Here is a 26,935-nt window from a genome sequence, read left to right on the forward strand (position 1 = left end):
GGGAGTGCTTGGGGAATGTTTTCACTTTTTCGTTTTAAAGATTGAAGTTTTACTAAAATCCCCTTGATGAACACTCTGTGCCTCAGACAGTGAAAGGGAAGGGATATCTTGCAAAAATTATCTGGAAATGAGACAGAAAACACTGTTTCATTAAAACTTCTTTAAAGTCTTGCAAGCAAGACAGATGTAGGTGAACAGAGTCATTAAGAAAGATTTTTTTTTACCCCTTTTGTCACCATATGTTCCACTTCCAAACAAAACCCTCTTTTTATTCTATATTTAGTAACTTAATAATTGGAAATATTCTTGTCATAAGTCAAGCCCTTGTCATAAATGAAGCATTATTGAAGCACGTTCTCATGGAACTCTCATTCACTGAAGGTTTCTATGATCAAAAAGAGCAGATTTTTCCCCAATTACTTTAGGAGCATTTAAAAATGCTTGAAACGACTCATCCAATCTCCATAGAAAATACATGCTACAAAAGTACTTAGCAAATAAACCAGGATAACCTATAATATTTCTTTTTAGAGCTCTGGATTGTGCCTTAACCCAGCAGGCAGCTAAACACCACAGAGCCAATCACTCACCTGTCTGCCAGTGGGATGGGGGAGAGAACTGGGAAAAAGGTAAAAATCATGGGTCAAGATAGAGACACTTTAATAGGACAGAAACAGCACATTGTTGGGTAGTGGAAAAAATAATTGTTAGCCACTATCATATAAATAGGTTAATGATGAGAGAAAGTAGGATACAAGACTTTACACAATACTTAGTTCCTATACAGCGTATTACACAGACTCAGAATATAAACTTAGTTCTTATATACTTTCTCAAATGACTCAAAGTTGTCATGATCCTCATTTTACAATGGCTGCTCTCAGGAGAGTCTGGCTAAGAATGACATGGGACTCCTGACTCAGATTTTCCCGATTCTTTTCATTTAAATTATAACCTTAATGTTATTAATGTTATGTTATGTTAGTGTGATTATTTATATTTAATTTCCTTTTGAGTTTTTTCTTTAACAGTGATATAATTTGAACTGACATAGTAACATGCTTTTCATATACTTCAGTTGAAATTGCGCCTAAGGGCAGTGAAATTCTCATCCATGAGCTGCGTAAGGAAAAAAACTCTGGCACTCAGAAGCCAAACACCTGCTAGAACTAGTGGCAGATCCAGATTTTTAAGAGAATTCCTGTTGCATAATGAAAACACAAAGAAGGGAAATGTGTGGGGCAATGGAATGGTATTAAAACCACAGCACTTAGGAGGAAAAAAAATAATCCTAAATGACTATATACTTCAGAGCTAATTTCTGAAAATCTTGACATTAAAGATGTGCAGAAATGCAATTATAAACAAACCTCTGTAACGTAGGGAAGGCTGAATATTGACTTTATCATACACTGCAGGCCACTGCCATGCCTTTCACTGCTAATGACAGAGAATTTTCTCCCTGCCCTCAATCTCAGTACATCTGCTTCTGATTCAGGTGTCAGGGGAAAATTGGCAAGTATTCAGCCCAAAAAAAACCCTGCCCTAGCACTAGTAATTTTTCTTCATTGCATACTGTTTATGCAATGTTGTCATCAGCAACAGCATGGTGTTTATCATGAACTGAACAGGTAGATGAAATGTAAGGAATTGCTCTGCTACTGTAAATGACTGAAAAGTCTCGTAAGAGAAACAGACCTGGCAACAGGCAAACTCTCAGCCACCAAGAACTGGAATAATTTTCCAGTAAGAAAATACACCTCTGGTGCAACTATTTGAAGATCAAGCAGCCCAAAACTCAACCAGGAGAACCAAGGGTGTGCAACTAAGCAACTTCAACAGATTAGGAAGACAAAAAGTTTCTGATAATAAATATCTATCATGACAAAAGATCTCAATGAATGAAACCCTCAGAGTCCTATAAATACCATATAAACAGGGATAAGATCCAGTAATATAAAGAATAAGATGGCAAGATTCCTTTTCAGACAAGTCAAATCAGTTTACTGTAGGATACGAATATCCCTCAAAAGTCACACACACAAAGGGCAGTCAGCTATACTAAAATAACACAGGAGGCAAGAACAATCTTTATCGATCCTCAGTGTTTGCTGACCTACTTCAATGACTTCACAAAGAATACACACACATACAAGGCTGTGTAAAAGCTTGTGAATGTAGATTAACAGAGGGAAATTGCTCAAGTAAATGGAAAACTGGCGCCAGAACTTCTCTTGTACGTTCCAAAGGCACCAACATGACCTGCACAACACAGGCCACAGTTCTGAGTGAGGAGATTTCTTCATCAAGTTCATTGATTCTTTTTAAAATAGGAAACATCTTCTAAAAGATTCAGTCAGTTTAGAATTTATCAAGGAAGAGAGAGTACACCAAATATATACATTATTTCTACATTTAATTACTTTCATTGCTAAAATTTTGTACATTTCTCTGAACCTTCCTAGCTTCTGATCTAGGTCTTTGGGTGGGTCTGTAGGAGGTTTTTTGTGCTATATTACACTGGCCTTTATGATCAGAAACAATTTTCTCCCCTTTCCTCAAAGAAGATGGGAAAGGTGGTGTGTGGTGGCCCAACAGCACTCACAAATGACCAAAGCATTTATAAACACATTCCTGGTACTACTGTCCCACGGAATGGGAGAGCTTGGGCTAACACTGTTCATCCACCTTTTTCAGCAGAACACTGAAAGCACCTGCTACCATCTTGTCAACACATCTTCAAAGAGGGATGCAGGTTGGGAGACATCCTGAAGTTCTAGTTACAAAGACCACCCTGAATAAGAGTGTAAATAATCAAAATGGTTATCTTCCCTGCTACCTCTAGCTGATGAATCCTTTCTCACCTGAAAGAAATTAGACTGTAGAGAATGCCACTGCCAGATGTTCACTCTCAGGCCAACTAGTGATTTACAACAGCTCAGCACATGAATGTGTCTAACACATGGTGAGGAAAACGTGACTTTTCCACCACTAGTTTTCCATAACTTCTGATAATTTTAGTGATATTAACCCAGTTCTTCATCTCCTCTTCATTCTCCATGGCAGTAAGTCCCTTTGCAGGGTTTATGGACTGAGCAGCCTAGCACATTGACTAAGTCAGGCACATTTTCACAATAAGGAAGCAGTTAAATGGTCATGGCTCTGCTGTAGGAATGTTGGTTTAAGGCTATTAATAAGGCATATGAGGTGAATGCCTTTCAGCCAAGCTCCCTCCATGTGTGCACACCTGTTTCAGCAGGATTTTAAAGAGAAATTCCCAAAAGAAGCTGTTCACAGCACAGTCTCTAAGTCTCAAGTGCATTTTTGCAAATACTCTAGAGCTTTTAAGCTTTTTGTGCTTTAGTGATGTCAGGAATACTGATACATCAACCACCAGGTAAAGCACACTATTCCCTAGGAAGCTATTTTTCCCTATAACCTTTGTCTTATTAGCATCTCTGTCATCTACCACTTTGAGACAACTGCCACTGACTTCCACGATCTTGATAATTCTCACCTAATCTGCTGCTGCTGAAATGCTTTCCCTGATCCAGGCCCACTGTTCAAACACTGCAACTCACTTCTCCAAGCATGCATCCATACTATTATATATTTGTTTAAGCCTCATTTAAATCTCAGCTTAACTATTCCCCCAGTCCAGTGATGCCAGTTCTTGACATCTTCGATCCATCCATTTTCTCATTTCCTTTTAATGTTGGGGTTTTTTTGCAGGGGGAAGAGGGTGGTTCTCCAAGTGTACTTTGCCTCTGCCGCTTGCCAGGGAAAGCATCTCACGCAGGGCAAGGTTTTAACTGTGCATCGTGTTGAGCCAGACACACTGTCCAGCATTAACAAAGCAAAGGCTGACTAGAAAAAGGTCAGCAAGTGAACAAAAAGTAAATACTGTAACAAAAGAAGGAGAAGCAACTCCCCTCAAAAAAAGTAATCTCCAAATCAGAAAAGACCAAAAATGAAAGAGGACCTACCATTAATCTGAGGATTGTCCCCTTCCTGGTCACAATTCATCTACTAGCTTTAACTGACAGTATTTTGCAAGTACACTTACTAATAAGCCACTACTTAGATAACTGTGTTTTATCGGTAAAAAACAGAGCAATTAAAAGCTCACAACAGGCACTGCAGGCATCTGTTCCCTGACAACTGTTAAGACTAATGGTCATTAGTTTAATGTACAATGTGTACAGTAAAGCAGGACGACTGATATGGTGAAGGGGAAAGGGCTCTTCTAGAGGTGAGAAAAGATAAACACAGGGTCTGCTGCTGGAGAGAATGAAATAAATCCTCTGAATGAACCAGAATTGCTGAAATGTTCGAAGACACAACTGAGTAAGTCAGACATCGAATGAAAATAGAAACTGCTAATTCAGAACAGGATCCCTGCTCTAATCAGGATAGTTTCAACACTACAACATTATCACCCATCTTCCATGACCAGTGAAGAAATTCCATTAAGCAGTTTTAAAAAGTTCCAGGTGATTACAGAAAGACATTCAAAATGAACATGACAACAGAAGGAGGATGAAAACAACACTGAGTAACATCTGTAAGCCAAGGCAAGGCATTGTCTCATATTTTGGAATTAAGCATGATGCCCACTAAAACGCTCTGCATTTTCTTTTTAAATATTTTAAGCACCAAGTATCTTCACTGTGACTGATCTCACTAACATATCATTTTTAATGCTCTAATGGTATTTCAAATGAAACCAGTAGCAAGTACAAGTGATTTAAAAAGGTATCACAGAAGAAACAATGAAAGGCCATGTGATTTTATTCCTAGTCAGTCATCTTTTATTCACATTCAAACAGCTGAAGTTGAGTGGATTGCTCCACTATATATGCATTACTCTGGGAACTTGGCTACCACATCCACAATCTGTGATTTGCCAATACATACCACCTGCACACTGAGGGAACGGAAGACCTTCCTGTGGAGGAATATCTTCCCATCCTGTGTGGGTGTACAGAAGCAGATGTGGACGTACAATGGATAGCTCCCAGGACAGATGAACTGAGACGTGTCATAAGTCATGCATTGCTTTCCAATAATGATTATCTTTCTACAGGAAATTTAGCAGAATAATTTTACTCCTCTGGAAGACCGCATTGGAGTTTATGATGGCATAGCAGATGGCTAATATATAAATCGTCTTGTTTCCTTCTCTCCTTAGCAGTTTGAAGAAGCTAACTGTAGGGGGTAATAACTTTTCAGCATGTACCTAGTTACTGGCATTTCACTGAATCTACTGGCAACTGAATACTAGACACAACTGAACACTAAGTAGAGGCTGTAGCAAAGCTATTTAAAAGCCTTGCTACCTTGACCAGTACTGAAAACACTGTGGATGGACTGATTTATTGTTGCTGCTGCTACAATCTAATCTCAACACATTTGTCTTACATGCAAAATGAGCAGTTAGCTTTAAGTGATAGACACCATTTAGAAGGCAAGACATTTAGCCTCCCCTGCTTCACCAAAGCGGACAACACCCATTTCTCTCAGAAGTAGGACAGCTACCAAGGAACAGCTTTTCAAAAGGAGCTTTTATATACTGAATTCTAAGAGTACACATCATCTTGGTTTGTACACTTGACCTTGTCTTTTGAAAAGCTGCCATGCCTCTTGTAGGACAAGGGGTACTCCACTCACTACTTTTAAAAACAGCAGGAGCAAGGGGAAACGTGGAGTTCCCAGTACATGCCTCATTTCTAACCAGGAGTGCAAAAACACCTATTTTTGCATACCTAGCAGCTTCTATTTTACCAGTACCATTTACACGTAAAGTTAAACAGAATACTTGACAGCCCAGTTTAATTTTGAAGATTTACAAAAGGGCACTTTTCCTACAGAATATTTTTCAAGTATTCCTGAGCACTTTTGGATGGATCTGTGGCAATAACCTCCCCTGAATTTTCTTATCCGCAGTCAGCTCTTAGTTTGCCAGTACAAGCTAATGTGAGCTAGGAGGCCAACGCTAACAGTACAATATCTAAAGCTTTAGCATGGTTCCAGATTCTCATATGTTTGTCTTTAGCATTCTAAGACTTTTCAAAATACAGGCAGAATCCAAGAACAATGGACTGTGCAAAGGCAGGGAAATAAATTCATCCACCCTTTAACTTAATTGCAGAGGATTCCTTTTGCCCTATATATCTATGACTTCTCAGACCATGACACTAGAAGCTACTGAAGCTAGAACCTGCACAACCTAGTGAATTTGCAAACAATGGTGTGAGATACTGTGTTCAGTTGATCTGTTCTTATCCTGCATAACCGTATATCACTCTCCACTGCTTTACAAATTGTAAACAGTAAGATAGTCTCACTGCCACAGTTAAGCCGTGCTGAAGTTAACTGTGGCAGTAATCCTATTTTCATTTGCAAGTTTTACAGGCCTGGCTTCCTCTGCCCTCTGTACAGAGTAAAATGTTCTTATACAAAGCCTAAATGCATCAATTTTAAATAACAAGACCAAAATATAAATCTTAACCTGTGTATTTCTCTGCAAGTTTGGCCGTACTTTGAATTATCAGTCCAGAACATCTTTATTTCAGAGCCCAGTCCTTTTTGCCAAAAGAGATGTTCTTTTATCCTGATTACAGTGAAAAAGGCCAACTTGCTGGCCTGAATAAGGCTATAATTATTCTCTGCCTTTATACAAGCTTTTTATAGTTCCTGGTAGAAAGGCTGAAGGGAATCCTACACAAGGGCTGAAATGTGTTGCCCTCTTACAGAAAACCATCCAAAATTACTAAGATTTGCTCATTCCCTGTGTGTTCTTCCTATCTTAGCATTAACATGATGCATGCAGTATTTTTTCTCATTTTCTGTTACTCCAGCTTTAATAACAGATGAAGGGGTTGACTGCAAATTGTTCTATAAAAAATACAACCAATTTCTCAAAAAAAGACTGATTACCTACTTAAATAAAATCCTCAAAGAAGCAACTACACACTTTAAAAGGAAATATGGGACAGCAATAAAATCTCCAAGTAAAAATGCCTATGCCAAAAAGATTTAATATGGTCCCTGAATCTCAAAATAAGCCAAAACTATTCATTCCTTGCCATTTACAAACACAGAAGCATTCTAAATTGCCTAAAAGCCATAAGAATCCAAATCAATCACCAGTATTTCACAGATCAACCAAATGCTTCATGCAGATGGGGAAAACGCAGGGCTGCACTGCCCCCCTGGTTTTGCTCTGTACTGCTGCTACCTGGGGTCCTGGGGGATGAAGATACATAGGAAAGGGAGAACCTGGTTCTCTACAATGTATAAAAATTGCATTCAAAAAATTCAGTAAAATAACAGGAAACCTTGCACTTAAATGCTCTAGTCTACTGTGAGTGGACGAGTAGAGAAACAGGGCACCCCACTTAAATAAATATTCCACCTACTACTACTCATTTTTCTCCTTTCATACATATGAAAACCAGCCAATTTGTGCTAGGTTCAGAATAATACTCAAGGAACAAAAGAGTTTGTGTACAGAGCATTTTGAACAAAGTCAAAATACAGAAACTAAATTCAACTTCAGTTGAGAAATGTTTTCAAGAAATTAAAGTTAATAGAATAAACCCTTCTCTGTAAATCTCTTCTAATAATTTCCTTTAAAGATAACATGTTAGATTTAAGTACATATCAAATGCTTTTGGTTTTCTTTTTTTTTACAGAGGATCTATTCATAGCAGCTTGTATTTGCAACATATGCAGCAAATTATACAATTAAACACTTAATCCTAATAAAGTTTAAATTTCACCCCTAACAACAAAGCCTGCCCAAATCTTGCTATACTTGAAATAGGACTCTAGAAATAACCAATAAAAGTCACAAGTAGCTATCATGACAATTAATATCTGAATATTTAAGATGGAAGGTTACCTGTTTATATTGAAATGTTCTGATGAAATATTAAGAGCTAGGAATATTTTTTTCAACTGGTAAATCAAAACCCATATACTTTAACAAGATATAGGGAAATAACAGATAGGTGAGAACCCTGTAAGTCAGCTTCAATGTCTCAAAAATGTGAGCTCTTATGTGCCCTTCATTAGCCATGAATGGTCTGATCCCACTGAGAAATCACTGCAACACCAGAGCCTTGCAGAAGAGCCAAGTACTGCACCAACCCTCACGCAAACCCAGAGAGAGAGAAACTGCTGCAGCAGAGATCCTCTGGTACTAACAGCCCATACAAACAGCACTGGCTGCTAGGGCAGCCTTCCAAAACGATGATGGAGGTAGATGAGCTAAACCAGTATTTTAAAAGCTGAACAGAACTTAACAAGTATTGATGAACAGAACAAGTATTGACGCAAATGCCTTCACAAAGAGTAATAGTTTCTGAAAGCAAGATCCATTAGACTCAAGCATGCCCCCTCCAATCCAAATTTTATTTCAAGCACTACATATATTATGTCTGACCTGATTGCTAACTTTATGCAGCTCTGAGCAGGATTTTCTTCTAAGCTACTTTATTAAAAGTGCAAATTCCAATACAAAATATAAGTCAGTCAAGCAGGCCTCCATTTTCTAAGACCAATCATGCCGTTGCAAGCCTCGGTTCAAGCAGGCATTCAGCCAAGCAAATTGCATGACCCTTCAAGATGAAACATCATTTCTCATTTTTCTTGACCCATGTTCTCATTTAGCTGTGCAAAGAGTTCCCACTGTGGTACCTTCTCAACTAATAATACCACCAGGCTAAATCATTGTATGTTGCATACAGCACCCTTGTAACTTATATGCAAAGAAGAGTCCATGAGAAACCTGCAGCTAACACTTAATTCAGACTAAAACTCAACTAAAGATAATCTCATTTTGCCTGAGACTTTGTTAGTGCAATCACATACACTATACCTGCGCATATTGCCGTATAGCATAAAAGTCCAAAACTTCAGCAGTGAATCAAGGCTTTCAACATTGCACACCATCACCTAAAAATGAGGAATGTTATTTTTTAGGGGGTTTTATGCTCCTCTTAAAAATTGTGCTAGTTTATCTCTGCAAAGAAAGGCACATACACTTCGAAAGGCACGAGGTACTTTTGATTTAACTTGGAGATGCAGATGTAATTTCTCAGAATAAAATAAATGTCTCTTTCAAACCCATTAGCCTTAGACACTGAAAATATCACCAAGAACGTGGGTCTTTCATCACAAGGACAGGTTAATGGAACTGGACCTGCCTTTTACCACTTGGGGAATCAACATTATCATAAAATTTAGTAAACTGCTTTATGCTTTAAACTGAATAATTTCATGAAAAGTGTTCAGAGTGGTCTGATTTTGAAAAGGGAAGAAGCAGCAGGTGCAAGGATGTTGTATCAGAAAACTCTTCTCAGGAGACTGGATAGAGCTGATGACATGGGAAACTTGGGTTGCCAACTTTCTACAGGGTATATAGCCCTGGAATTCTGGGAAAAGGAGTTGGATTATGAAGGTTGAAGAGACAAGCCAGCCCATTACTGAAAAATAACCTAATGAGTTTTGCCAATTTTACCTGAATGATTACTTCAAAATGAAGGGCTGGTACTACTTTTTTATTGCTGCTAGTCTGTTTTCTTCACTTCTCAGCTCCCTTCTTTCACAGACCCACCTGGAGCTAAGAAAGCACATTAGTGAAGATCTCCCACAAAGGGTTGGTTTTGCGCAGCCAACTATGCTTTCCCCATACTTAATGCGGCTTTTCTTGAGAGGAGTTCCTCAAAACTCAGTATCCTTACTCTCAGAGAGTAAGGCAATGCTAAGGGGTAACAGTGGAACCTAGAGGTTGGCTTTGACTGTTCTGATCCAGACATGCACATAATGCACATAACTGGTTAATGTTTGCATAATTCAGTCATATTTTGTGCCAGAGGAATCTCTTACTTCATGAGTTAAATTTTATTCATAGCTGAAGTCTACATTCAAAATAAGACTGTATTATTATGGAAGCAAAGACTTGTAAAAACTGAAAACTCCCTTTGAAACACATGCTTTCCAGTAAGAGCAGCTAGCAAAATGCAAAACACGGTCAACATTCCAACACCATGATGTCAATTTTCATATGCACAGACAAAATGCTACATGCAGAAATCAATGCTAGATCTTCCATATTTATGGTGTGCTTGTGTTTCCCTCTATTTTCATTAGCAGAACTGCACCATGCAGTGGACAATGTAATCCCTTAAAAGGTTGAAAGGAATCTTCTGAATATTGTAAGTCTGGCAAAAAGACACACAGATTTTTAACAAGTGAATTTCCATGTTCTGCTTCAGTTCTCTTGAAAAACAGCATACATGCTCTAAGGACTGGTTTTGATGTTTCCCTCTGCAGTAGTTTGGAGAAATTCCTGCCAACAGGGATGGTCTGGAACACCTGATAAAATGGTCTTCAATGACACACAATAAAATGTGACATGTAAAAATGGAAATCACTTCAAATTTTGCGAGGTTTATAAGCAACAGGCAAATTTTTTTTATTATCTCTGCTTTTTTTCCAGAGGGATAAATACAGCCAATTTTCAAGAAAACCAACAGCTGCAGACACAGCTTTAAATGCCATCTGTCCTTAGCAGTCACATGAAGAAGAGATTAAATGATTCACACCACACAACAGGAAATATGATAACCAGCTAGTTAGCACTAATGAAATTCAGCCTCAATTCACTTCCTATGGGCAGGTCTTAAGAAAATCTCCCACTGATGTCTCAGGCAAAGTGCCTGCAGGCTCTACTGCGCTGTTACTCAAGTGCAGAATGTTGCACTGCTGAAGCAGAAAGCCTGACTTTTACAAAGGTCTCTCTTGTGGCACAATCCCCTAAGTCCAGGGGGCTCACTAGCCCAAATCTTTTGCAGGACTAAGGTTTTAGTATCCAGGCTAGGAGTCCTTTTAGTATCATCAACCCAATGTGAACTTTTGACAGACAAGGAATGATGGGACACTTCTATAGTACAGTTGAAGAGGACAAGGTCTTTTCTTCAATGTTCTCAAGGACTGGCCTTAATATTTGAAACAGCAAAAAAGGAAGTCTGCAATCCCTACATTTTCCCCATTTCTAAATAGTGGCTTCTATGTGGCATATGACAGATGGCTCACAGAGGTCTAAATTCAGCAAGAAAAATAAGCAATTATAAACAAATACATCACTGGTGTTTACTAAGGACATAATTCAAGCAAGTTCAAAAGATCAGAACAAGACCCACATGTTCTGTTACCCCAGCTACGGCCCTTCTCAAGATAGTTATCTACAGGAAGAAATTTTCTCCAAGAAAAGCTCAGTGTTCAGTACATTTCTGTCGCCCTTGGAGAAACCACACAAGTTTTAAAAAAATAAAAATAAAAATAAAAAATCAGCTCATAAATAAAAATTAAAAATATACAGGAAAATTTCCCTTTTAAAGTAACACTGCTGTTTAAGACTAGGTAAAGATTTAAAAGGTCGTAGGTTAAGAACAGGTGATGCTAACAGGATATTTGAAAGGCCCATGAGATGTGCAACATTAAGGAAAATGTATTTGTCTACTGATCTAATTGCTTACTAATTTTCAAATCTATTCCCACTGGATAAGTAGTGGCATTTTAAGCCCAGATCCTGGCATTAAAAATGCATTTATAGTTTCCTCTTAGCTGAAGCAAAACAGCTGCATGGTAAAACCCCATACATTAAGATGGCATTCTGGATGTTTTCTTATAGTTTTAACCAACCTATTGTGTTTTAAAATTAAACTGAAAGAGGTAGGAAGAGGAAATGGGAAAAGCATTTGGGTGCACAGTTTCACACTGGGGTGAAGGCAACTACTCACTCATGCAGGGAAAATGTCTGGAATATTTGTGTCTTACAGAAGGACTGATCACATAATGAAAGTGGAATTTAAGACAAACCTTATTTAGTAAAATACCAGAAGCCATTTCTCTATCTTGCTTAAGGAAATACTAGCATTTGTTTAAAAACAAGAAACTATCCAGCAATTAAATAAGATGACCCATACTCACATACTTTAAAAACCTTTCCAGAGCCGTAAAATTTGAAGATGTGCCAGAAACACTATGAAAATGTTTGTAAAGAAAAAGCTAATGTAAACATAAAAAGTATTCCAGGCAGACACAAAGCAGCATGAAGTGGAGGCACCTACACAGGTTTTGAGCAAGTGTCCATGATTCCAGGTACACCTGGAGTTTGGAGAATATATTTCTTTGTTATTTTCTTTAATGATGAGTCATAAATGCCAGTAGGTCTAGGACTGGTTCTAACTTCTAGTTCAATAATCCTCAAGTGTAGCACCAAGTAACATCAAAATGATGTTCGGACAAAGGATCCATCCAGTCCCTCAGCTTCTGACATAGCCATAACAGGGCACACAAAGAGCATGTCTGGAGCCAGTATGTACAATACTCCCCTGGAATACTGTCCTGGACTGACCTACTTTTCCTAGCCTGCTTTGGTTTGTCCATATAGTAACACTTAGTGGATCTTCCCAGTACTCATCCTGTCTGCCACAAAATGCATGAAACCTGCTACTCAAAAAAAAGCCCTAAACAAACCTATAGCAAGAAGTGCCAAAGATCACCAGTAGAGGACAAACACCTTTTATTGTTTTGGATCTATCTCCCAATAGTTTTATTTAATAGCATGCTGGAAGAAACAAGTTACCGGCTGATTCCTGTCTAGCCTTTCCACCCCACTCAAAGGGATCAGAACTGTATGCAGTACTCAAGTGTATACAGTACTTGAGTGGGCACACCAGGAATTCATTCAGTGAAAGGATGATACTCTTCGTTTTACATTTCTCCCCTTCACAGCATTTACATTTCTCCCCTTCACACCCCCTTTCCTACCATTAAATTTGCACTGCTAACTGCTGCTCTATGAAAAGACAGACTGAGAATCACCAGTCTAGAGGAAAAATGTAATTGTTAGTCACATAAAACACCTTATATTCATAGAAGGTTATAAAATCATGACACAAACCCAGAGTCTGTTCAAGCAGTCTTATGAGTTACTGGCTTTAGTAAATTCCCTACATATCATACAGCATACACAACACATCTCTCCAATGACAGATGTACTCCCTCTTCTGCTTTCTAACAAAAGTGTTGATGAGATCAGCTGAAAGAATCAGTAATATGTTGGATGTACCTGGCAGTTTCCAGCTAGAACATCATCTACCAAGCAGGCAATACTCAAGACACTACTATGCTATTGGTTTTTTCAGCCAACATCCATGTTAGTCAACCAGGGAACAGTTTAAAACTATTTGGAGTCTCAAGAAAACAAAACACCAAATGAATAATGAGACCTTGAAAGCATCTAATAAAAGGAAACTCTCAAGAGAGGAAACCAACTCATATTTTAGCATATTTCATTTGTTAAACATCCAGAGAGAGCACTGAGCTTTAGCCTTCTGCTTTCACACCACTCCTACACCAACAAGAAGGCTGCAGTAGCTGGAAAAGCAAGGAAAACTTCCATAAGGAAAAGCAAATGTGAACATACCAGAACCAGCACTTGCATTGTCCTTTCACATTTCTCCATCACAGTAGATGGCGTGGAGCAGCCACATATACAAGCAGAGAAATTACAACAAAGGGGGGAATTTTTTTTGGAGCCAGTTAATTTCTTGCTGAATCAGCCAGCTGGGAATAAAGCCAGTTTCTGCAACCTCCTCAGAGCTTCTGCAAGGTGCAGGCCAGGAAACATTTATTGCCAGAGAGCTTGAGAGAACACAATCACTCACTCTTTGCATTCTATGGCAGTGCAGGTGTGCCCAATGTCATCTTCTATGATGTTAAGAGAAAACAGCTAAAATCCTCATGTCTGCAGTTCTTATAGAGTGAGCCTCTCTAGGCCCTTGCACATATACACTCTAGAAATGATACCATGTTCTGCTTGCATGCACTGACAACAGTCTATCCTATAAATTTTAAGCAGCTTCAATTTTTGGCAAAGCACCTGATGACAGAAAAAAAACCGTTACAGAAATACATGTTTCCACATATAAACAAATGCTTCACTTATTTAATGCTGCAAAACAGCATCATTAACCAGCTGGGACCTCCCATCATGACACAAATGACAACAGCATACGATGCAATCTAGTAATTGCAATTGCAAATGCATTTTTAATATCGTTTCTCAATTTAATCGAGCTGACTTGCATTCACTGTTTCTAGTGCATCCAGAAGCATGACAAACTGACAATTCTTGGAAACCACATTTCTCAAAACAGACTGAGAATACTGTTTTCATTTTCTCTCCATAATGATGTTAAATCTAATAAATATAAAATTAGAAACAGAAATAACATTGTTCCTAAACAATTTATGTCATGTGCTGTCTGGAAGGGACACATTAGGCAAAGCTTTTTAAACTTGCCCTCCCTTTATAAACATGATGCTTGCACTGACACTTCTCAAGTATTAGCAAATACCTGCACACCCAGGTACTAGAATTCACACACCAGAAACCTGCTCTTTCAGACGGGTGAACTCTGGTTTAACCAGCTAAATATGATGACAAATGCTTAGCCAGACTTTTGGAAGTGCCTAAGGCACCTAATGCCTGGTTCCCACTGGATTAACTGAAATTCCTCCTGTTACTTGTTTTGAAAAATGCAGCTAAGTGCCTACCAATACAGTACTTAACAGTACTGGAGTTTAACTTGTCTTAAGTCTTACTGAAAGTCATCAAAACAAAGGCTCCACATCACACAGACCCTTCTGAAAATGCTGCTATATCTGCATTAAGTTTAGCACCCTTGTGTAACTGATGGTCATCAAAAAGGGGGTTTGTAAGAGTGTTACTTCCTCCTCACAGCAATTGGAGTGAGGCTGTTTGGAAATTTGACAGTTAAATTCAAGAGCGTTGACAGTCTATAGACTACAGCTAATTATCAGTAACATTTCTCCTCTTATGGGAAAGAAAGTTACGTGCGTGCTTTTAAAACCTGAACTGCTTATCTAACAGTGACAATAAAGTGAGTGCAGAGAGCATATCAGAACTGCAGTGTTATACAGCTCCTATGTGAGGCTTAGTTGTCTCCCCAGTGTTGCCATGGCTGTATCTAATGCCTTTCCTGGAATGTTGTGCTCACTAGCAACCTGTATTTCAAAACCAAGCCCATTCTTTCACCATGCACAAACTCTCTCTGTTTTACAGAGATTTTGCATAATACGTATTATACTGGAATTTTGTAAGTAAGACTGTGTTGGACTGTATGCAGCCACAACACTATCATTGGTATTATCAGCTATACAAAATCTTAACAACACATTGGGTTAACAGTGAAGTACAACATTTGCAGGGTATGATATAACTCATGCCCTTCAGTAGCCTTCCAGTATCTGAAGGGGGCCTATAGGGATGCTGGGGAGGGACTCTTCATTAGGGACTGTAGTGACAGGACGAGGGGTAATGGTTAAAACTTAAACAGGGGAAGTTTAGATTGGATATAAGGAGGAAATTCTTTCCTCTTAGGGTGGTGAGGCAAGGGAATGGGTTGCCCAAGGAGGTTGTGAATGCTCCGTCCCTGGCAGTGTTCAAGGCCAGGTTGGACGAGGCCTTGGGTGGTTTATGGTTTAGAGCGAGGTGTCCCTGCCCATGGCAGGGGGATTGGAACTTGATGATCTTAAGGTCCTTTCCAACCCTAACTATTCTATGATTCTATGCTTTCTTGCATAGCCTTACAATACAAACAAGGATAGAGGCACAATTATACATCTGCTCCTACTATCACTGAAATTAATATCCTTTACTACTTCATTGCAAGCCACATTAGATTCAGTGTTTACTTAAACCCCAACTCCTGGATTCAGGTGATCATGGAGAATTATCCTTTAAAAAGCTTCAAGCCCAAAAAGTGCAGATAAAGACATAAAATACGTGAACCTCACAGCCTCAAAAGTAAAAGCAAATATAAGGACTCAGATTTTAAAATATATGTTCTTCTGAAGAGAAACTCATTATTTTGGATGGCCAAATCTTGATTTCTGAACAAACAGTTAAAGTGCTTTAAAGTCAGTACAATCAGTCATGTACATTTCCTGTGGTGCAAAGACAGGAATGAAGTTTGGTGCACTGTGCAGAACTGCCACCTCAGTGCTGTTTATGCCCCAATTTGGTAAGGAATATGAAGGATCCAGCTGCACCAAGCAGACCTGAATGAGTAATTATCAATGATTAAGCGTTCAAGTATCTGCTAAAACCAAAGACTATCCCCTAGAGCTATTCCTCCACTCCTTCACAACTTTTTCAAGAGAAAATTAGAAGCCACTGGCTGTTGTGAGAGATTATTCCTACACTTGAGGCTTCTCTAAAAGTGTTTCACTCTTGGATATTTAACTTTGAAACCAGCGATTTGCAGCTCCACATAAAACTGACTTGAGAATCTCTGCCCATTTTTAGTGTCAACTCATCAGAAATTATCATCACAGTGAGCACTGATGATAATTGATATTCACATCTGAAGATGTAGATACAGAATTCAAAATCTAACTGGACCTTGAGATTAAACTGCTTTTACTTCGTTGGGATGAATGAAGCTTAATTTTCTGACTTGTATCGCTGCAAGCATCATTCATAATCACTACAATATTTACTGTGAAAATGAAAACAAATTAGACAGTATAAGGATGCCTCCACTGGTATCAACTGTACTCTTGGCCATCTCCCGTAGTTGACTTATTCTTTAAAATGTGCTCATAAACTATTTCAATATTCATGCATAGTTTGTGTCTCAAGTCACAAGACAGATTCATCACAATTCTTTTGGCAGTTCAACTCTTTTGGATTGTAAATTGGGGGTAACAGCAGTTCAGATCCTATGAGCACTGGCTGAGCAATCATTATTAGTCATAAATTCAAAGCAAGTTCAGAAACTTACATAAGTTTTCTGGTAATGCTGTTACTGAGTTACAACCTTGTCAATAACAATGAATATTTTAAGTCAGAACACTTCTACAGAGTCTCAGAAGTGTTATTTGCCTATAGCAGAGACATTTCAATCTTCAAACTAAGAATAAAACCACACGCCTACTGAGGCTCATGGCAAAACTCCAGATGGGTGCAGAATTGTGACCTGCCTACAAAGGGAAACAGCTTCCAATGTAACTCTGGGCTTGCAAATCCCATCCCGATAGTTTTGATTAAAGTTACTGGAGATTTAAGAATCCTTACTATTGTACAGCATGTAGATCATAATTTATTTCCTGAATATCAGTATGCAATACATTCAGTGACTGCAAAACAATATTCCAAAGGTGTTCCGCAAAGATGGTCTCCAAGTCCACTGTGTCATATAATGGACCTCAGATTTTTGGATTTGCAAACTCAACCTTAAAAATATTTACTGTGTTGGTAGGTTTCAGCTGATTGGTTATGGCAGAATCATTTTGAACACAATAATGTTTTCAGCATGTATTTCCTTTCTATCCAAAATATCACAGATAGAAAAAAACATTACGCAGGCAGGGACTGCAGAAACATAAATCATGGGATCAACCATGAATACGTGACCTATGAAACTCTCCCTGCAATAGAAACCCCAAGTAAATGCTTTTTAAATATGCAGACATGGTATCTTTGCTGTTATTCCCTCCTCAGACTTTAGCAACCCCACGGTCTTTGGAGGTAAAACAACTGACTTGTAGAGGGCTTCATTTGGACTATGGGAATCTAAGAAAATATCAGCATGTTCCCAATTTGAAAGCAACATACCAGAGAACAAATCTAAAAACCTATGTGTAAAATTCTTGATATTTGTCTGTATGAATCTGCTAGCCCTCATTTCTTGCTGCTACTCATTAATTAGTAAGAATATATATGGTCTTACATATACTTCATAACAAATCTAACATCATCTAGCTGCACAGTGTGATATAATGTTATCACAAGGTTAAGAATTGGTTACCAGGCTGAGCATCCTGCCTTTTCAATTAACAATATGGAGCCATATGTGTTTAAGAGATTACTTAAAAATAGCAAGACTGGACTTGGATACTTCTACTTTGTTTATTAGCTTAACCATCTCCTAAAACCTGTAGTATTGATAACCCATCTGCTACCGTGTGAGAAAAATGAGGAGCCTTTTATACCATGTTTAGCAATAAATATATATTTATAGATATATTCAAGGCCAAAGATATAGTTAATGTCCATAAACACATAGAGTCTGTGGAATATAGTAATTTTGGATAGATTCATCTTTTAAATCTCTGGAAACAAATTATTCCATGTTGCTGCCACCATTTGGTGGTGGGTTTTTTTGTTTTTAAGGAAAACATATAGCCATCATTTCTTTGGATTACCACTGGCTTTAGACTAATGCAGTCCCGTTTGTTTCATCTATATTGGCACATAACAGAAAAAGTAGGCTCTCTGCCTGCAAAAGAACACAGACAGTGCTAGCCCGTAAGTCACTTATGCCACTGCTCTTGGTCACAGAGCAGATAAAATGAATAGGAAGCTCAGCAATCTAACGGACCTACTAGTCTAGCAATTATCTGGCCCTGATACAAGTTGTGTCAAACTTGAGAAGCTGCATACCTGTAAGGGCAGAGATCAGCTTGGAGCTTAGCTAAACACTGCGCGGTGCTTGTTACCATGCCATGAAGAATCAGAAAGGGCCCCTATTACCAAAGTTAACTTTCATTTCTTCTCAGTAACAGCTACCTTTTTTCCCCACAACTTCTCAAGTTAAAGTTTTCTTTGCATTGCATTCTTACCACATTTCCACCACGTTCTTTTAAAATGGTCATTATTTTATTCTGTACCTGCCTCAAGCAGGATGAAATTAATCAATTGCACATAAGTGACATGACATAGACTTGTGACCTTGCCCAGCATCCAATTGTTTCTAATTGATTAGCTCCAGACATAAGCATTTTAATAGCCAAAAACAACACAAGTGGAAGCTATGGTACAATATTAGGGTAGAATGACTGTGTGTGGTCCATATAGTATGGCCCCAAGCAACCAATTAAAGAATTAATGGTTACTGGATACCAAAAATGTTATGTTAAATAATATAAAGTATCTTTAATGTGCCTAAAATTGAGATAAAACACCTAAAACTTTGGAGCAGAGGGCCTCCTACAAGATTTGGGTTAAGTGATAATGACTCAAATACACCAAATAGATTAAGATATTTTAAAGGACAATCAAAACAAAAAAAAAATAAAAATTACCTGGACTAAAATGTCCATAAAGCTACTCTTAATAGTGCACTGATTACTACAATGTGTTTGGTTGTTTTTATTATAAAGAGACAAGTGAAGCTATGCCAAACCACTCATGGAGAAGAGGAAACTGCCACTACTGGTTCCAGTTCTACAATAGGAAAAATATGAAAGGAAAAAAGGCAAGAAAAATATTGTACAAGAGAAGAATGGGATCTTCATAACCAAAAGGCCCAAACACAACGTTGACATTTCCCTTCTCTGAACTTCTGTTCTCATCTTGAACACAACTATTAAGTGAACTTTATATACTATTTTCTGAATGTTTTATAGGGCCAGTTATTACAGGCCACCTCAACTGCTTGCACACAAAACTACAAGCTGAACAGGCACAGCAAATCAGTAACCTTTTTGTTCTTATGTAAGAAAGAAGCAGAAGATTTCACTGTTGCCCCATCTGCTTGGACACACACTGAGTGCACTGTGCTTTACCGTACAATTGATACAAATCTAGTATTTCACTTTCATGGCAAGTCATGTTACTCAAGTAACCAGTGCACTTTTATGACTAACTGCAACCATCAGACAAATACAGGAGGTGTTCATCAATAGGTAACTTCCAAATGATTTGCAGCAAAAAGCGCATTCAGCAGTGCTGCTGAGGATGCGTTGGAGCCCAATTCCCACTACCTTAGGTCTCAAAGTCCACTCTACATCGATCATAGCTTACTCAGCTGTCAAGTACAGTCTCCTCAGTTCTTCATACTCCTTTTCAATTTAATTTTGCCTGCTGTATTATCCTTCAATTCAAAAATCTTCACGTACATTCCTATAATGCCCAGCACACCAGGCTCCAGTTTAAAACCACGATTTCTCAGCACTGCAATAGTACAAACAGTATACAACAGTATGACAGTAAACAGCATCACTGGTTTTATTTAAAACCAAGATTATGCTTTTTTTGTCAAAAAGTACAACAATACATCAAAAAAAAAATAAACTATTTATTTCAAAAAAGATCTGTCAGTTTGTTTAGCTGTCCTTTTCTAAGGATTTCTGGATTTGAATGTATTTAGGACTGAAGAATCCTCGAAACATTCCGTGCTGTGGGAACTATCAGTATGGAGAATGACATACTGTAACAACATCTCTGCTGCATGCCAGCACACCATATTTCTTGAAATACTCACTTCTTGGAACTGATTAGGCACATGTGTCAGGCAATAGATCAGTTGGCAGCTATGGTTTTCCTCCATGGTTCCTGTATTCATTGAATTCTTGAAGCAAAGACCTTTCTGGACCATCTTCTCCTCTGACTCTGACTTCCAAGCGCTTTAGATGTTTATACCCAGGTATTTATATAACCCTTGTCACAGTATCTTAACATTTATCAGGTGCTAAACTTCCTGGGGGCAAAAAGCAGCTCTGGTGCCTAGAAAGACCCATGGCATTACATATATGGCAAGATGTCCCTTTGGTCCCCATTCAGTAAAGTTACGTACAATGTTAATAGGAAAAGAGAAGACTCATTTCACACATGGATGTATTTGGAAGTCATTTCAATGAAACAAAAACCTAATTGGGAGCCTTTTATTTACAGTGCAGTTCCTTCAACAGTTTTCTCTTTAAAAAAAAACAGCAATTTAAAGTGTGCAGCAGTGTGCCTCTAATAAAGGATGAGGCACAACAATAGCAACAAGTTCATTACCTACCTGTAGGTGAGCATAGATAGCAATAGCAAGCCAAATGATCTCCCAGGAGAACCCTGTGGTTTTAGGGCTGGCCATCCTCATGCCTTCAGGCTCTGCTGAGAGAAATTGTTTCAAGTTACAAACAAAATCAAGAGGGCCCCGACAGAATTCCAATGACTAAAGCAAACTGGGCAAAGGCATGGAACCGGCCTTTGGAAGAAATGCAATGCAAACACCGGAGTTCTGTGCTGGCCAGAGGAGCAGGCACACAGTGCATGCCATGAGCACAGCCTACAGGGTGAGATAGTTCCAATTAGAACAGAAAGGGGGAAAATGAAAGGTTTGGAGAAGCTGGCCATAGTGGCTAACTCTGAGTATCTCCTGAACGCAGGAGAATTTATCACACTGCGAACTTGTCCCATCTTGATCTCCAGAAAGTAAAATCCAAGAAGCATAGGATTTCTGAGTACTGTTCAGCACTTTCACCCCCTCAGAGCTGAGAGCTCAGCCCTGGGTCTCCAGCAGTCATTTGCACTGCATTTGAAAACTTTGATCATAACAACTCAGAGACTAAGCAATCAGGGCAGAGAAAAAAGAAAATAATCCATCAATTGAGTGATTACCCCCATTATAGGGCCAACACGGAACTGTCGGTCACTTTTACTAAAAACTTAGGATTTAAAATTGCCAGCAACAAAACAATCTTGTAGTAACGCTGCTAACTCTGTTAATTCCTAGTCTCAATGCATCTTTTTGTCTCAGATTATTCATTACCACAGTGATCTCAAAATAGCACAAGTTCCATGCACCTCTAATACACAAGCACACAAACAGCCCTTCCCTCCCCCTGCCACCACCCCACTATTTTGCAAAGCCCCACAGTGAATGCAAATCTCTCCTTCAGAAAACAGTACCCCTTTCTAAAAGGTCACATATCCCAAAAGAAAACCATCTATCCAAACGGTTCTTGCACCTGTCAACTAAACATAATTAAGATTCCTTATAGAAATAAGTATTCTATTCCCACACTCCAAAACATTTTAAAGTTCTCCTCCCTCACAGAACCTTTAGCACTCTTGAATGCTTTTGTCATTCAAAAGTTTCAGTCAACTTCGGCAATAAGAGAAGGAAGATTTCCCGCTTCAACCCCCACTTCTCCCAGCCAGGCATTACCGAGAGCCGGGACTGGCACAACACACCAGTCTCCGGTGCTTCACAGGTACCGGTAGCTGGGCTCCCCAAGGGCTCCACACATAGCCCACACGAAGGCAGCCCTAGGACGCCCCTCACCCAGAACCGCGATCGCTTCCGCTGAGCCTGGCCGGGGGAGCCGCCCGAAGGAGCCCACTCTGGGAAAGGGGTCGGGAAGGCTGCTGCCGGGCTGCCGTGCCCCAGCATTACCGCCGAGCTCACCCACCTGGTGCAGCACCCGGCTCGGTTCGGCGGGGACCATGCAGCGCGGCTGGGACCCGGTGAGAGGCGGGGAGCGGGTCCGGGTCAGCCGGCGCCTCCTTCCCGCTCGCAGGGCAGGGGAAAGCCTTGCCTGTCACGGCACCGGGGATACAGCATCCCGCATCACGAGCGGCGGCCCCTCCCTCACGCCAGGCTCCAGCCCACCGCCGCACGTTAGCCAAGGTCCTACAGGCTGCTGGCAGCGGCCGCCCCCCGCCCGCCCGACGCAGCCCGGCCCCGGCGAGAGGCGCCCGGGCGCCTCCACCTGCGGCGCGGAGCCGCGGTCCGGACCGGCGCCCTCTCCGCCGCCGCGGCTCGGCACCCCCCGCGCAGCCCCTGCCTCCCCGGCCAAAGCGGGCGGGCGGCCAAGGGGGCCCGGTCCCCCCCGGCTGCGGAGGCGCTGGCGGCGCTCTGGTGTCGGCGGCCGAAATCCCGGCAGCCCGGGACCAAGTGGTTCATCTTCCCCCGAGGGGCAAAAGCTACCGTGAAGTCAGCCCCCAAATCCGATGCAAAGCAGCTTCCAAAACCGCAACCATCCTGTGTCTCATCTCCAAGTAACTCTCACGATACAGCTGCAAATCTGCTCACACACCGAGGAGGTCTTTAATCGTGCTGCCCTCTATGATACTTTTAGGCTTCCTACTGTAAATCTGACGAGTATGTCTCGTAAGACAGCTTTGCTCGCCTTCTGCCTCTTGAGCGCCGGGCTGCTACACAGGAACGCTAAAATCCTCTACTAAAATCCTCTACCTTCGCTCTACGTCTTCCACTGATATCCCGAGCGTTCGCCGAGTCCGCTAAGAGCAGCACGTAGGAAGAGGGCTGTTACCCCTGCCACTGGAGTTAAAAATACGCTCCAGTGAACTAAACATAACCGATGAAAAGTTTGTTCAAATATGTTGCGCTGGAAACTTTTCCGATGTGTTTAGGTTTCTCACCAGCACCGGGAAGCGCCTCCTCCATCGCCAGACGCAGAGTGCCCTCTGCTGAAACTCGCCTGACGGGGACACGGGCCCGGGGCGGCACGCCCGGGCTGCCGCAGTGCCACGGCTTCCCGGAACGGCCCCCGGCTCCGCACAGATCCCGGGCTGCCCGGCCGGCTTCCCTTCCACAGCGTGAGACGCACCGGCCGCTCCGTCTGCGGGCTGACCCCGGGAGCTGGGGCAAGCTCTTCCTTCAGTCTGCGGTCTGAAGTACTGTCAGGAGTACTGCGAAGGACTGGACCTTTGATTTTTTTCTAGTACTGTTCAGCTGAAAGCGTTGGTTTTCATCCATTTCAGTCACTACATTTACTTAAAGAGCCACATTAGCCTTTAAATACGACTTCACTTACACCCGAGATTTGTTATCTTCAAAAAATATATACCAAGTGCAGTCAGCATATGCGTCAGACTTGATCATTGGTAATTTTATAGACAGAATTTAGCCAGTAGATCAACTGGTGCAGAGTATCAATTTTCCTATCTCAAAACTGTGGCTCATAGTACTTCAAGAACAAACCCAAAAGATGTTCACAACTGTAGGATGAAGCTGACCCTCAGGACCTGCCATCTGGGAATGCACATAGTTTGCACCACCCCTATTCAGAGTGCCATTTCTCTTACAATTATCTACCCCTCAAGACTGAGGCTGTCCGTTGGGTCCCTGAAGCAAAAGCTGAACAGTGGCCTATTAATTTGTCAGATGGGAATATTTAGCCAAAAGTACTCTGGTTATGTTCCTAGCACTGGCATTAGCCACAGATGCCAATGAAATGTTTGGCCCTGAGAATCTGAAAGTGTCTTCCAAATTTGAATGCTGGCCAGCATTTCTTTATTTTCCGCTTTTCAGTGCTACTCCTCTCTGCATTCTCTGGTTTCTCCTCCCAGCTTACTGACGCCTGTTCCTGGTCATTTGCTTCACATCAGTTGGCTGTGTGCACCCCTAACCATAAAGGATAATCAAACACCACATACATGTAGAAATATCTGCTCACCTCCTGCATTAAATTTGAGCATAGAAAAAGAAGTTGTGTAACAGGAAGCAGCCTGGGTTAGCTCACATCAGATTCAGTGACTAAAGCGAGGCTACTGCTTTCATACACGCTTAATGCCTCGTGCTATCTCAGTCCCAGATTACAGGTTCTATGTCTGAATTTACACAGCATGTAAGAGAACAGAGGTAAGTGTCTCCAAGCATTACTCTCCAAATGTCAGAAAGATTACAGAAAGCAACATTATAATAAAAGACCCAAGTACCAGTAAACCAGCAATGGGCAATGTGTCTTGACCAAGCTGCTGAAATGACACAATGCTGTTTCTGTACAGCACAGTAAGTCCCATTCTCCCCCAGCACCCATGGTCTGCTTCTATTATACTGAAATCATTCTTTTTGTGAGGCAATAACAGTATTTGGAGCAAAAACCAGCCTCAGCCTACAAATGGAAACCAGAAAGGGCTTTGGGCAGCTTTTAACAGGGCATTTTCCCATGTAAAGCTCATTCTCATGGAATGATGATTTGTTGTCTTCTTTCTCCAAATTATTTAGTTTCTTCGCCTCATCCTCACTCCACACCCCTGCCACTCCACTCTTTTATCTCAGAATTTCCAGTGAACCTGGAAGCTTTTAGATTTTGACTCCTGTTTGAGACCTCCATAACCCCTTCTGCTGAGCCAAGCAAAAACTGAATGAAACTTGGGTGTCCAGGAAAGACCTGTTTGAAAACAGCCACTTCAAAATTCCCAGCACCTGCAGCTCCAGGTCAGATACCAACACACATCCTAAAACCAAAGACCACAGACTTGTAGGTTCTGGATGCCGACTTTCATCCCTGAAGAAATTCTGCAAAAAGTAATTGACTATTCAAGATTAAAAGAAGTCAGCCTTTTCTAAGGAAACATTTAACTTCCCTTCTGCTCACTCTGTCTTGTCTTTATGGATTATAAACTCTTCAGGGCAGGAATTCATGTTCTTTGTCTGTTACACTGTGTTTGCACAACCCCTGGTCCAGTGTCAAGTCCTTTAGGCATTACTTTCTTAGTAGATTTTACTACACAGTCTTCTAACTCCCATTCATGCCACATTAGCTTGGCAGAGTTGGTGTAACATTTTTGGATAGGAAACTGCAGTGTTGCTCTTTACACTCAAGAGTTCAGACATGTAATTCCTGTATTTGTCTCTTGTTATTAGCAATGCTTTTCTATTACATATATGCTTTTCTCCTCCTCTCTAAAATATGCATCATTTAAATTACATTAAATATGACAGCCGTAAAGCCTTTACTGTTCATAAAATTGTGAAATATAGACATTTGCACTTATTATTTCACTGAACACATAATCATGATCTCATCCATCTGTACAGCTGGCATGGTCTCTCATGAGGAAGCTGGTTGGAAATATGATGGTCTTATCCTTTGTTTTATACTGACTTAAGGCCAGGTGTCTTCACTATTGAACACAACCATGAAATATTTTGTCATTTGTTGATTTACATTCAATTGCAACTTTCAACTTGCACTCAACAGTGCAGGCAGAAAGGGCAAAGAAAAGAGATCCTGCAAGATATAGCTAAGGGCAAAATTGGAGAAAACTAAATCTCTGGTCTGGTAAACAAAACCCTCTGTTCAATCACATGATAACCACCAGATTTCACTCTCTCAGTGAACATTAATAGAAAACCTTCACATCTAAAAGAAAAAGCATTTCTCTTGTCTTGAAATACATACTTCAGCAGACTCCACTTACATATAAATATTCTCTCAAAACAAGTTCAGCTAAGCAAATCTGATGATCATGAAGGCCACTCTTTCATCATAACAAAAGTCTGCACTATTCAGGAGAAAATATGTTTGGCTAAACTACAAATTTAAAATCCATTGAAACCGTACAGAACATTTGGCTCATAAATCAGGATTATGTCTAATGAATAGCAAAAGTAGAAGTATCCTGCCGAGGCCCCATGCAGAAACTGAATTTGGGGTTGAGGCCTCAAAGTTATCAGGAATAGAGCTGCACCTGATTGACTAATAAAAGGAAAATGTTAAATTTCCTGTAACTAGAGTCATGAGAAGGCTGACACGGTATAATCAGTTCTTTGGCTGTGTATTGTATTTGTACAGAGCACTTGTTTACCCTGAAATAACAAGCTCTCTGGGGTAGGAAGCAATCATGCACTGTCACACTTCACAAATATGTTATACCCTATAAAGAGTAAAGCCTCCATTAGTAGAAAGGTACAAAGTTCAGCTACAGCACTGTCTTTGATTTCTTGGTGTTATGGAACCCATTGCGTTCCACACTGATCCTTGCCCTGGGCTTTGGAAACAACTCCATCTATATAGTAAGCAGAAAAAAATTCTTGTGGCTTAAAGAAAGAAAAACTACTTATGTGTAGACCTAAACACTGTAGAAGAAAACTACTGTCTTCCTCTCAATTTGTGTTTAAATGAATCTAGCATTAACCAATACAGTATATACAAATGGTCACTATTTCAAGTACTAGAATAAATATTTGTCCTTTCTTGTCTTTCAAATTCCTTTTTATCCTCAAGCAAAACAACTTGTGGCATATTTGCATATTTATGATCCTGTACAGTAGTAGCAGATGCATTAACTTTCATGACTCTCCAGAAC

At 40.1% G+C, this 26,935-nt stretch overlaps 1 protein-coding gene across 6 annotated transcripts in view; it reads right to left on the minus strand.

Moving 5' to 3' along the window:
* The window catches only part of ADAMTSL3 (ADAMTS like 3), a 179,528-nt gene extending 155,844 nt beyond the window's left edge, over window positions 1-23,684 (minus strand). The window contains exons 1-2 of one of the 6 annotated variants that reach the window (XR_009724559.1): window positions 23,073-23,684; window positions 20,892-20,983 (exon numbers count right to left, since the gene is read on the minus strand). Coding sequence is in view for 5 of the 6 variants with exons in the window: in XM_061347296.1 (XP_061203280.1) it covers window positions 20,892-20,972 (81 nt within the window). In the remaining variant the exon portion in view is untranslated. Of the gene's footprint in view, window positions 1-20,891; window positions 20,987-22,287; window positions 22,544-22,805; window positions 23,052-23,072 lie in introns of those variants that run through there. The other 5 variants (XM_061347296.1, XM_061347297.1, XM_061347298.1 and 2 more) reach the window with 5 other exon arrangements.
* Window positions 23,685-26,935: the final 3,251 nt, after the last annotated feature.

The sequence above is a fragment of the Neopsephotus bourkii genome, unplaced genomic scaffold (assembly GCF_033783945.1).
Source record: "Neopsephotus bourkii isolate Nb327-2 ecotype Australia unplaced genomic scaffold, CSIRO-AGI_Nbou_v1 NB_318, whole genome shotgun sequence".
NCBI lineage: Eukaryota > Metazoa > Chordata > Aves > Psittaciformes > Psittacidae > Neopsephotus > Neopsephotus bourkii.